At 44.4% G+C, this 12,882-nt stretch overlaps 1 protein-coding gene across 7 annotated transcripts in view; it reads left to right on the top strand.

The window, feature by feature from the left end:
• NHS (NHS actin remodeling regulator) overlaps window positions 1–12,882 on the top strand; it is a 235,923-nt gene that overhangs the window by 202,362 nt on the left and 20,679 nt on the right. For all 7 annotated transcript variants that reach the window (XM_015885999.3, XM_015885997.3, XM_015885992.3 and 4 more), the window contains exons 2-3: window positions 6,464–6,616; window positions 9,646–9,779. In XM_015885999.3, coding sequence (XP_015741485.2) covers window positions 6,464–6,616; window positions 9,646–9,779 — 287 coding nt within the window. The remainder of the gene's footprint in view (window positions 1–6,463; window positions 6,617–9,645; window positions 9,780–12,882) is intronic.

Below are 12,882 nucleotides of genomic sequence, written 5' to 3'. Positions count from 1 at the left end.
TCTTGGTGGGGACACAAAAGGCTAGCACTGGAAATGGACCACTTCGGATATAAATATTCAGATGGAAACATGCAGGGGAATTGAACATTTTGAGTAGGAGAAATAGGCAAAATGCATTAAAACTACCTTGAGTGCACATGGAATCCAGGTGACTGACCTGATAGCAACATCACAGTGAGATGCACACTTCTATGTTTTAAAAGGGAGAGCAAGATGGTGACCTGCTGGAGCAACTAGGGCAAACCTAGTAGGGATCTGAGATGAGTATAGGAGAAAAATAACAGAGCTGTGAGAGAGAATTGGAAAAGAAGTCTAAACGTCTTCTTGCTGAGCATATTGTAGAGAACATGGTAGAACCACTCATCTGGGGCATGAGTGACCAGCTGCGTCATGGTCTCTGAAGGAGTAGAACTCAGTTAAATGTTTAATTTCATGCATACAAGTGCGCAGCTGAGAAAACTTTTTGTCTAGTCATAAGTCTTTAGCTGCCCTGGGAATAGAGCCAGACCAGATTAGTAATTTTGTTTCTCGCTTACTAACCTGCTTTCCCTGATGGACTTTCTGCTACTGTGGCAGAACAAGGACCATGGCTACGCATACATTATTGAACATTTCAGTTGTTTATTAATAGATAAGTGTGTTGCACTCCCTCCAGTGCTTGCTGTCACTCTGCATTAGATGGGATGCACACTGGGGGGGGGATTTTATCAGTGCAGTGTCTGGGGTGAATGTGGTAGGGGCATACACACAATTGCATATATTTGTGGAGATGTCTAATAAGGAGACACGTGCACCTAGGATAAAAATGCCATTCATCTCTCCAGTCTGGCTTACGGGTGAGAAGGGCAACTCTATTAGCAAAACCCCCAACAGAAACCTTCTGTCTGGGACTACATTTGCTTCTGTTTTGTCGCTGAGAGCACAAAGCTGTTTCTTTCCCAGCCACTCTTGGAGGCAGTAGAAGGCACAGACTGGAGAGCAGGAATAAAAGGAGAAGAAGAAATCACTGGCTAGAGAAGCTACACAGGAATTAAGCCTTAAACATAAAAAATACTGTGCATTTCTGTGAGGTTACTGTCTATCCTGCAGTGACAGCTTTGAAAGACTTTGGAATAACAAGTCCCAATCTGGCCACTGTCACTTATTTGACAGTTAGGGAAAGCAGTTAAAAATATGTTCAAACGCCGCCAACAGTGACTGAAGGCAGCAAAGCCAAGAATGGGATTAGCAATGTGGCACTCTGCACATAAGTGCATATTGCTGAACGGTATAATCTTCTTACGTGTATAAGAATCACAGACTTCCCAGCCCTCTTGAATTGTGTCTGTTTGTTGTGCCAGTTAACCGAATACCAGGTAAATGCAAAATTCAAGAGTCTGCACATGAAAATGACATCTAAATCATACACTTTCCAATGTTTTCATCTTCCCAGATAACCGAATGCTGAAGACGGATGGGGTTTTGTCCACTTGTCCTTTTTTTTTTTTCCTCCTGAATAGCTGTCATTTCCATATGTATGGAATAATTGGAGGCAGAGAGATGTCACAGTGATGCACTAAAGAAATTGTGGTCAGAACATGCAGTGTTTCAAAGTACTGGCAAGAAGTAAAACAAAGAGTATAAAAGATCATGGTCTTTCTGGGTAGTTTCTGCTGTCAGTGCCTTTCTGTCGTGAGTGTAGAACAGAATAACAATTGTGCTCCTGTTGCTGCGTGCTTGAAGCCAAAGGCTTATCTTGCGTTGTTGTGTCTCCCTTCCTGCTTTCATGGGCACTTATGGCCCACATAGATACAGCTGTGCCAGCTTTGAGAAGTAATCGAGAAGGAGACCCTCTAAGAATGTGGGTCAGTCCAGTAGGCAATGGCCACTGGGAAGACTGGAAGGGAAACACCTGCACTGAATAGTGCCCCCAGGAATGTCAGAGTACATACCCCAGGAAAGCGAGAAAGATGTAATAGAGAATGAGGGGATTCCATCCTGACACTGAACAAACACCAAAGATGCACAAGAGTGGTGAAGAAAAGGAGGCAGGGGCTGTGGCGTGGGGTTTCGTGTTTCAGTGAATTGGTTATCTCTTATCTTCTGAGAGAAGTGTGATTAAGAAGCCCTGTCCAGACTCTGGTGCAACCTGCCTTGGCTCTCCTATGTCTTGGTGCTGCTGGGCCATGCACCAGTCTGTTTGGGGACAGAAGAATAGGGCAGGGTCTAACACAGTCCCCATGGTGCTCTAGGGCCAAGCATCTGTCTCGTTCCCATCACCTCATGCTGTTCCCAGCACAAGGGCTTCAGAAGGAAAAGCCATCACGCTGCTTCACACCATCATGGACAGAAAGTATTGCTTGCTTCTGGTGGGAAGAGAGGATGAAGTCCTGCTCTCACTGGGGTGAACTAACCCAAAGCCGTTAGGATGCATTTCTGACTCCAGAGGTCTGAGGGACATTGTGTGCATGCACATGCTTGTGTTTATAGATCCTGGAGTTACAGTAAGGTGGTGCTGCTCTGCTGGGAAGCTGAAATGCTGAAGAGCCAGGAGCCTTATCTGCTTCACACAGACCCCTTCACACAGGCATTTCTGAATCCTTATTAAAGATGTGATGGAAACGGGGCTGATCCAAATAGCTATCTGCAGCTCTAGGGGATGAGGTCTGAGTTAGCAGGTAGGTCAAGACCAGGAAAGATATCTGGGTGCATGCATGGGTGTAGAAAACAGATTATCCCACTTCAGAGGTGCTCCGGTCTGTCCTTCCAGGCACCAGTCCCTGCTGGTAAGCCCAGATGCTCACTGCACCATCACTGTGGTGCAGCAGACAAAGAGGGAGCCACTTGGAAAATGCTGAGCTTGCTGATACATTGCACGGAATGTGGGACAAGTGCAGCAGAGAAGTGGCTGTAGGTTCTTATCAGCCTTACAGGCTTAAACCCCCTGGATTTTACAGCAGAGACACAAGTTCTTAGGGGAATATGCATTCGAGACATGTAGAGCTATAAATAAAATTCACATCAGACTCAGCACTTGCCTCAATGAAACATTTATGCACTAATATGCATGATGGAGTTGGATGTGTTGCTAGATTATCTAGTATTTGCCATGAACCAGTCTTGCTCAGAATTAATTTTCTTGCATGCTCTGCACACAGACTCAGAAGGCAGCAACACACTGACAACCTGTGCAACCAGTGTGGAAGAGTTTGATTCAGGTGAACCCTACTGCCACTGCTGCAACTGTCTTAGGCCTATTTATGCACAGGTTTCTTGTTAATAGCAACTATAATAAGGAAAAAATAGTAAGTTGAGAAGCAGAAGGAGCTGGATAGGGGGGAAGGTGAACGTCTAGAGAAGCAGACGGAGCTGGGAGGGGAACCCCTGAATGTATGAAATAAATGGAGCAGAAATCTTCCTTGCTTGGCCTTTGTGGTGTTATTATTAGAACAAACACGCCTGAGTGCACTAAAGCCGTGCAACCTTCAAGCATCCACGTGCAGCTCTGCTGCAGCAGGATTCTCTGTTTGCTTAGAGGACAGAAGGAGGGAGAGCGAACAAGAGGATGTGAGGACAAGAAGATTTTAAAACCGATAAATATGATCAACATTGAGAAACCAGCCATTTGGGAATCGGTGAAAATCTTCTCATGAGAGCAGCCATTAGTGTATGTCTGTTTGACATTGGTTGTCAGGAAACCAGCCAACGTTAATGGATCCACAAAATGTAATGGAGAATCCATTTAAACGGTCTCTTGTCGTTCTGCCATCCCACAAGACAAAAAAACAATTACTTTAGCTCGAGAATGAAATGAACGTGATAGTTTATATGATTCACTTGTATATTCTAAATTGATCAAAGCGCACACTAGAAATGCATTAACAATCTTCATTTGATGCCTGAAATGCTGCTTTTCCTGTGTCTCTGCAGGATTCTTTGCTCATTCACTCTGGTGTCCAGCTGTTAATAATTTAAAGGCTGTGGCTTTACGCTTTCTGTGTCAGTTTATTTACTATGCCTATTGTGACGATGCTCAGGAGGTAGAGGTGCACGCAAGCTAGGCCTTATACAGTCAACCTATGGTGCAAATCACTGGGAGAGAGGAAGTGCTGGCTGAAAGAGATACCATATCCCCATTTAACAGAATGGAAACAAGAGACCTAGCCCTGTGCCCTAAGTAAGATGTCTTGTGGCCCTGGAAGCCCACATCCTGCTCTGTCCCCTGGCAGCAATGCCTGGGGCCTATGCCCAGACAGCAGGGACAGGCTGGGTGCCTGTGCAGGAGCATGGGATTAACAGCCAGAAAGGGTGAAGAGGAAGCTGGCCTGCTTTTGGCAGTCAGTCACATCTAGCCTCCTGCAGGAGGGATGTAAGCCCTATCACTTGCTGGGAGGCTTTTCCTCTTCTGCCCCTTGCTGAGAGGTGGTTGCAGAGCTTCGCTGCTCTGAGGCTGGGATGAGTCCTCCAGCGTCCAGCCTGATTGCATTTGTTTGGGTTTGTTCTTGTTTGTCTCAAGGCCAGCATTGTCCTCTGCCTTACCCAGCACTTCTCATTCCCCCCGCACCGCAGGCAGAGGCCATTCATCCCCTCCCAGCATCTTTGCCAGCTATTTTTTGCCAGCTCTTTGAAGTTTCTATTCTGATCTGCCTAGAAAATCCACTCCAGCTTTTCAATATTTTAAAGGACTGTTTGGTTCAGTGCATATTATACAACATTTCTGCTGTCATGGTGTCAGTGGGGCATATTCCTTGGCACAGTGAGTCAGAGTTCCTGCAGGAGAAGGAGGCACACAGATGTGTGAACTCTGGAGCTGTGGCATAGGGTGCTGCACATCACTGACTGCTCTTTTCAGATTGGATATTAGGAAAAACTTCTCCGAAAGAATGGTCAGGCAGTAGAACGGGCTGCCCAGGGAGGTGGTGGACTCACTGTCCCTGGAGGTGAAACATGTAGATGTGATACTTAGGGGCATGGGTTAGTGGGCAGTATTGGTAGACAGTTGGACTAAATGATCTTTGGGGTTTTTCCCAGTGTTAATGACTCTATAACTGTACGATTTGGAACCAAGCAATGTATTTGCTCGTCATTTTCATACTGGTACAGCTCTGCCAGGTTTGTCTGCTTGTGGCTGTGCTGCTGCTTCTGTGAATAGCAGTGCCTGTCTACCACAGTGAGCACGTAGTGGGATTGTGTTAGCTTGGTTTCATCTTCAAGTCTCACACAAAGTATGTTAATCCAACTCCCACTCAATCTTACTTGTAAAACATTGCTGCCAAAGCCAGAAGAGCTTTCTACAAGTTAAATATTGCAGTGAAATCTATTCTATTCTAATGAAATGTCTGAACAGCTCTTAAGTAGGTGAAACTTTCCGCTCACTTATTTAGTTCTGTCACAGACAACTACAAGAGCTGTCGTCTAGACAGTCCTTTTCTGGGGATAGGAAGGAACCGCTTGTGTCTGCTGTTTCATTAGCCTCCAGGGTGCAGTTTGTGATTGTGAATATCACATACCCTGAGTGACAGATGGAATGGGTGGGTTGCTACTGCTTGTGCTTCCCAGTTCTTGTCCCAAGATCAGTTTCACATGGATGTTATGTGGCTCCTAGGTAGGTTAGAAGCAAGCCCCGTTGTGTCTCAGTACTTTGTCTGTAAAATAGGAATAGTGCTTCCTTACCCTCAAGGGGCAAAGGAAATGTAAAATCAGTGACAGTGAAGCACTCACCTACCGACTCCCGAAGACGAGTGTGATGGCCAGGCAGGGCATCCTTCACATCTCTTCTTCCCTGTCCCTTAGGATGCTGGATGTGCTGGAGTTAGGAACATCTCCTCCAAGATCTGTCACTCTTGAAGTGTTTTCATGTAACTTTCAGAGATGGAGTTAGGAGATTTCACTCATCGAACTGAAGTTTCCCTGTCCCTCAAAAGTCTGTGTGCATTACAGCAATCCCTTCTGATAGGTGACAGCTACCGGCACTCAGCAGGACAGGCAGTTAATCTTGGGCGTTATGCATGGGAAGGCAACGAGCTAGCAACCTGTGTCAGGAGTTAGCCATGTGTAACATGATGTAGTGGCAGAGTACAGTGGCAGGGGGAGTGTGTAGACTGGAGATGCTTCTTGCTGCCTTTGCTCTAAGTGTCACTGTGGGAATGTTGTGTGGCTTCTTTGCATTTTCATTTTGGTGTCTATAGAATTAGCCAATTAGTGCATACATTCAGTGTCTATATAGTATCATCGCACCTGCTTGCCTTCTTTACAGTCATCTGTGATCTGGTAAAAAGTCATTATCTAAATGCTAAGTGGCATAATGTGGTACAGCAATATGGAGAAGATAAGAATCGCTGCTACTTGGTGGGATAAAGGCTGTCATAACATCCTCAGTGCTCATTCTTGGCACTGCTGTTCCAAGTGAAACCCTTTGCTTTTCAGCTAGACTGATGCATTCAGTGCTGTGAGTCTTACCTGGGGCTCTTCTCTTTTGCTACAGCCGTCTCCAACCTGGATGCAGAGAGTAAACTGAGTGTTTATTACCGGGCACCTTGGCATCAGCAAAGAAATATCTTCCTCCCCTCCACCAGACCTCCGTGTGTGGAGGAGCTGCACCACCACGCCAAGCAGCACCTGCGAGCCCTGCGCAGAGGTAGGTATTGCTACATGCATGCCCTCCAGGCAGCATGGAAGGGTTCAAGTGCCATGCTTCCTTGAGAATACAGCACTTGGTTTCAGAACTAGGATGAAGAAGTTTTGGCACCTACAGAAGGCTCATGTCCTCTTTGGCTTGTTTATGATTACCGGAGGAGTTCTGAAATGAACTTTTTACTCTTCCATTTTATATTCTTAAATTCTGTTGAAATAAATATTTCCGCATTGCAAGTATGAATTATTTGTTTCACTGACAAAAGATGGAGCAACTGAATGCTTTAACAGGGCCACTATCTCCTGCTAACCACATGCTAAACAGTATCCCAGGACACATAAAATTTAACTTTCCAGGGGCTAAACCTGGAGTCCAGTAGTATTAGAGAGTTTCCACAGAATCTGAGCTGCCTGCGTGGGGCTTGAAAGCTCAATATGGGGCCTGGCGGATGGTTGCATCCTTTCTGGGTAGCAGCTGAGCACCTATAGAGAGGGAGGGGAATCCCTGCCATAAAAGAGTTTTGCTGAGTGAAACCAGTGGAAGGCAAAAGATGGGAAAAGGCTGGCTTTCTCCTGCAGTCTAACTGAGGGAAAATTCCCAACTGGAGGCAGACAGCTGTACCTTTTTTCTGTGGCATAAGAAAGGAGAAAATCCATGCAGGTCACTTTTTAAATGTTCTTCTGCAGATTCCCTTGTTGGAAATGTTTTGCACAAGCAGCCGTCATTGCCTTGCCCATGTATTGTTGTTACTGGGTTATAATAATAATTACTGGGATCTGTGAAGCATTTGTTAGCTGGATGAAATGTTCCAGTTAATTCTCACACATGAACTTTTCCACAGAGTTTAGCTCAGGACCATTCTGGAGGTGCAGTGTGTATTCAAAGCACTGCAAAGAGCAATAAAGCAGGACTGCAGTGCTCAAACAGAACAGGAGTGAGCTTTTCTCTCTGCAGCAGCTCAGCTTTGCAGTCATCCCAGCATCAGGCTGATCTCTGCCTGCCATCTGGTGGGCAGCAGAAAGCCTGACATTGGTGTGAAGGCAGTGGCCAAAAATGCCTCTTTGCTTCAAAGCAGCACTTTTGAGCAGCTGCCCATCCTGCATGTCTAAGGCAGATGTGCAGGTTTAGCAGGCAGCTTGTCATATGCTGCTCTGTTTTATTTTCTAAATAATTACACTTACCGGGACGAAATTGTAATCTTAACTTTAACCTGAATATATTTCTTGTCTCTGTTCTATTTCTTCTGTTAGAATTTTGCAATCTCTTTATTTAACCAGGAGTAATTCTAACTAAACGTTAGATCAGGAGACCAGCTACAGTTGGCTGGACCATAACTATATGCATGAGGTGAATACATCATCCCCTTCCAGCAGCACTCTGTGCAAACACTGATTATTTTTCACCTAACTTTCACCTAAAATTAGAGGTAGGAAATCCATAAGCATTCCCCCATTCACATGGAAAATTTCAGAGACTTGGAACTGATGTTCAAAGAAGGATGGATATTGTGAGCCCATAATGAAAGAAGACTCCTCTGGGCCAGGAATAGAGTGACTGTGACTTTTTCAGGATGGACTCCGCCATGCTGGGCCACAGAACTGCTGCATGATGTGAAGACAGTAAAGGAAGAACTACCTGAGGCTATGTTTCCTTCTTTCCCCTCAGAAGTTTTGTTTTCTAGGGTTAGATGCAGATGTTCACGTCTTGACATTCCAAAGCAACAGGAGCTGCAGGTTCTCACTGGGAATCAGGCTTTGCATCCCAAGCACTTAGAAGTCAGCTCATTTATCACTTGAAATTAAAGGTATAAAGTCCTCTTCAGTGTGAGTTCAGCTTACAAGCTCAAGACGGGTGCCTAAGAGTAAGAAATCAGGCAACGGTGGTAGGAGACCCACATGGATGAGCATGGATCTCATGGAAATCTCAAATGGAAAAAGAAGATCTACAGAATATGGAAATGGGATCTGGCGACATGGGAGGAGTATAGGAACACTGTCAGAGCAGGCAAGAGTGCAACAAGAAAGTCTTAAGAAAAGGAAAGTCAAGAACAACAATAAAGGCTTCCTTAAGTATATAAATAGCAAAAAGAAGACTACAGAAAACTTGAGCCCACTGCTGAATGAGATAGGAGCCCTGGTAATAGAGGACACTGAGAAGGCAGCATTACTGAACACCTTCTTTGCTTCAGTCTTTACTGCGAAGGTGAGAATCTAATCAAGGAGGATCTGGTCATAGGTGGTCTAGGGAAACTCAACTCACACGAGTCCATGGGCCCCAGATGGAATACAGCCATGTGTGCTGAGGGAGCTCATAGAAGCGATTGCCAGGCTGCTCTCTTTTCATCTTTGAAAGGTTGTGAAGAACGGCAGAGGTTCCTGAGGACTAGAGGAAAGGCAGTGTCACTGCAAGTCTTCAAAAAGAGCAAGAAGGACAAGCCAGGAAACTACAGGCCAGTCATCCTCACCCCCATTTCTGAGAAGGTGATGGAACAGCTTATTCAGGATACAATCTCAAAGCAAGTGGAAGAAAAGAAAGTTATCAGGAGTAGTCGGCATGGATTCACCAAAGAGAAATCATGTTTGACCAACCTGGTAGCCTTCTGTGACGTGACTGTCTGGGTAGAAGATGAGAGAGCAGTGGGTGCTGTCTACCTTGACTTCAGCAAGGTTTTTGACATTGCCTCCCATAGCATTCTGGTAGGTAAGCTTAGGAAGCATGGGATAGATAAATCAACAGTCAGGTGGATTGAGAACTGACTGACTAGCAAAGCTCAGAGGGTTGTGATCAGTGGCATAGCGTCTAGTTGGAGGCCTTGTGTTCCCTAGGGACTGGTACAGGGTCTGATCTTGTTTAACAATATCTTCATCAGTGACTCTTTGTTGAGGATTATCAGTAGTGTTCATTGGAGAAGAGGAGGAACTTCAGCTTCGGAGTTCATATCCTTCCCATAGCTCTGTTGCACAGTTAGTAGAGACATTTATGTTTTTAGTGCTCTGAAAAACTCATGTTCTCTTTATTCTCCTCCAAAACAGAACATCGAAGCCGAGCTGATAACAGAGAGCAAAAAGTCCAAGGGCCCATCTCTGTGGTGGCTCCCCCCTTTCCTCCCTTCCCTGCAGTCTGCAGTCAAAAGAGACAAGCGATAAAGGACCGGCACTTTCTACCAGTAAGTCTTTCTTCTATGCTATAGATATCCCACACAAACGTTTTATTAGTATTGTGGGACCTAGATATGACACTGCTTAAGAAGTGCTCCCCAGGCATGTGTAAGCACAACAATGCTGGTCTTAGCAGTTCACCCATAACATGGCTCAGGTAGCAGCTTCCAGCAGCCAGCCGCAGAGTGGAAGTTTCCACTGAGAAACCTTACATTTCACATAAGGCCAGCGCACATACACACTCGTTCAGATGCTTCTCCCGAGCTCTTCATGTTCTCTGCTCCTGCCTTGGATAACACTTCCTGAACTCTCCTGTCATTTTAGTAAGTGCCGTAATTTCAGTCCTGAAATTGCCATTACCAGTAGCCAAGAGCTCACGGGCTTTGAGGACCAGTGGGAGTCTTTCATGGGTGCAGAAAGGCTCAGCAGCACTCCTCTAGATAAAGTAGTTTTCATGCTTCTGTGGGCAGTGGTACTTCTGTGTGTCTGGGTGCTTGACCTGCAGAAGTGCCGTACTGCTACATTCTGCATTAGGCTAAGAGGTAGTGCATTCCTCAAACCTGCTGAAACTCAGTGGGTCATACCTGGTTTTGTCTTGTAATTAATGCATCTGCCTGATGCCAGCCCTCAGTGTAGGGACAGATCTGTGTATGCAGACACAGGGACAATGGCATCTACAGAGATACCACAGCCATGAAGACATTATAGATGGAGACTGGATTGTCACCAACTGAACTTAGAAATCCAGGTACATTCACCCTAATCCATTCTATTAACCACATGGAAATACTGTAATGTTAAAGGAGTCACAGTGTAAAGCACCTGCCCAGGAACCAAAACTTGAGCTAATCAGTCTAGAGAGTTCTGTTTCTCATTTTAAAGCATGAAATGCATAATAAGGTTTCAATTAATTTGACTATTCTGACTTTTTGACTGCCTACCTGGATAATTTCAAGGACAGCATCGCTATCAAGGCAGGCTTTGAACTGGCTAAATTTGCAGGCCCCGTGAGTCAAATGAAAGAAGATTTTCTGATGCTAATGGACAGAATTGAAAAGGAAGACTTAAAGGAGAAACAGGCGTACATTCTTTTGCTTTGTAAGTCATCATCAAAGCTAGTGCTGTTATAGGGTCATTGAAAGGTAAGGGAGAGGTGACCCCACATCAAGGATCAGAATTAGTTACAGATAATAGTTTGGACAATATACTGAGCATAAAGCTCTCTTAGTTAGTATCAGATGGAGAACAAGTCATGTTTTTTGAAGTTGCATACTCAGTGTTGAAAAGCCTGAATCTTTTCTGTGTTTGGAACCAGTACGTTTTAGACATTGCTTCCATCTGTGTAACACAAAATAATAATAAATAGTGAGCAACCCTCTGAGTCCTGTATTAGATGGCAAAATTAAGTCATGCTGAATGCAGATGTCTTGGCTTTATCAGCAAGGCTGCTTCTTTCTTTTCAAGAGGCGAAACGTTATGCTTTGTGCCCACCCATACTGGGGCTTATTTTGGAAGCCAACCAGATTTGATGGTCCCTGAAGGAGTAACAAACAAGTGCTGACTTGGAGGTTGTAGTCCCATGGGTTTCAAGGCATCTGGAAATGTTCTACTTTGAGAAATGCAAATATTCCAAAGCCGGAATATTTCAGAGTGCTTTGACTCACTTCTTAGACAACTTCTTGTTCACAGGGCAACTTTAGACAGAATAAGGCAAGATGGAACTTCACGTGAATCAGAGCACGTGAATGCTCTGTCTGGGAGAAGGTCGATCAGAGATTTTTACAAGATACTGCAACAATGAATAACTAATTGATATTGTGCCAACCCTTATGACTTAATGATATCATTACAAGAGAAAATTGAGTGTGCTGTTATTGGCTAACTTGCCCTTTCCAGCATAAGCTTTTTGGCATCTGCAAATGCGTATATGCTTCAGGGGCTGCTGGAAGTGTTTGATATCTGATGCCAGTTGATTGTATCATCTGTTCGTCAATGAACTAAAGATGTTTAAGTCCCACAGGGATTCTTACGTGTGGCACAGCAGTCTATTCTGTATTCTACTTTTCTGATGCATTAGGAGATGTTGGTAAAAGAACTGCTAAATGAGAAGAGTGTAGAAACCCCTTTCTATGTTTCTTAGAAATTAGGAAGGTGGTCAACAAGGAGCTGGGAATTTTTTAAGCTACAGAGTTTGACTTTTTCAAACTGTGCATCTGCATTAAACGTGTACACTGAAGCACTGAAGTAAGTGGCTTGACTTTGAGTAATGTTCATTTACCACTGTGAGAACTGTGAGATCTATCAGTACTAAAAGCTACTGAGTAACAGATTGTCCATGTCTGAGACCAGCTGAGGTTTCCAAATTGGTATATTTTGTCATCTCTTTTTATTGCTGCCAATTAAGCAGCAATGTGCTTTGCCAAAGGTCTTGCGTATTCCTTAGTAAAGTTAGAGAATATTAGTCTTACCTGGTGAAGATTCACTTTTAAGCATAGCTAGCTGTTTTTGTCTGTAGGAAGGTGCCAAAGTCAGTCCCACAAATTCCAAGAAAGACCAAATGAATTAAAAGTCCAAAAGTGACTGATGATGGCAGGTAAAGGGGTCTGGAAGGCCATTTTGAACTGCTCCACCATAAGATGAGGTTGTCATGAAGCAGCAGAGGACTAGAAACAATAGTGTCCTAGGATTTTTTTGTGCCCCAGGATCTTCTGTGTCACTGGCAGGATGTGTTTACAGTTTGTTTTATTGTAGCCTATTCTTGTTAGGGGAACTGCTCTGATTTCTCCGATGAAAGATCCACTTAGGCCAGACGCCAAAAGGGGACCCTTCAGAAAGGTGTGTAAGAAAGGGGCATGATTTATGCCACTTCTCGTCCCATGATATATTCTGGCAGTTTCGTGCAGAAATTGGTTAGAGAGCTGCTGAGCCAGAGATGAAACACAGAATAAGAGCCACCAAGGAACAACAGGTCTGCATTGATTTTGAGATTTGTTTAATCCCTTTTCATATTTACACCTTTGGCCTCAACAGCATTGCTGTGACAGTGACTTTAACAATCAGTACAAAAATATATCTTTTGTTTGTTTCTAACTCGATGCCTCGTAATTTCAT

The sequence above is a fragment of the Coturnix japonica genome, chromosome 1 (assembly GCF_054131305.1).
Source record: "Coturnix japonica strain WE chromosome 1, WE-NBRP24, whole genome shotgun sequence".
NCBI lineage: Eukaryota > Metazoa > Chordata > Aves > Galliformes > Phasianidae > Coturnix > Coturnix japonica.
This window is presented reverse-complemented; position numbering and strand designations above follow the sequence as displayed.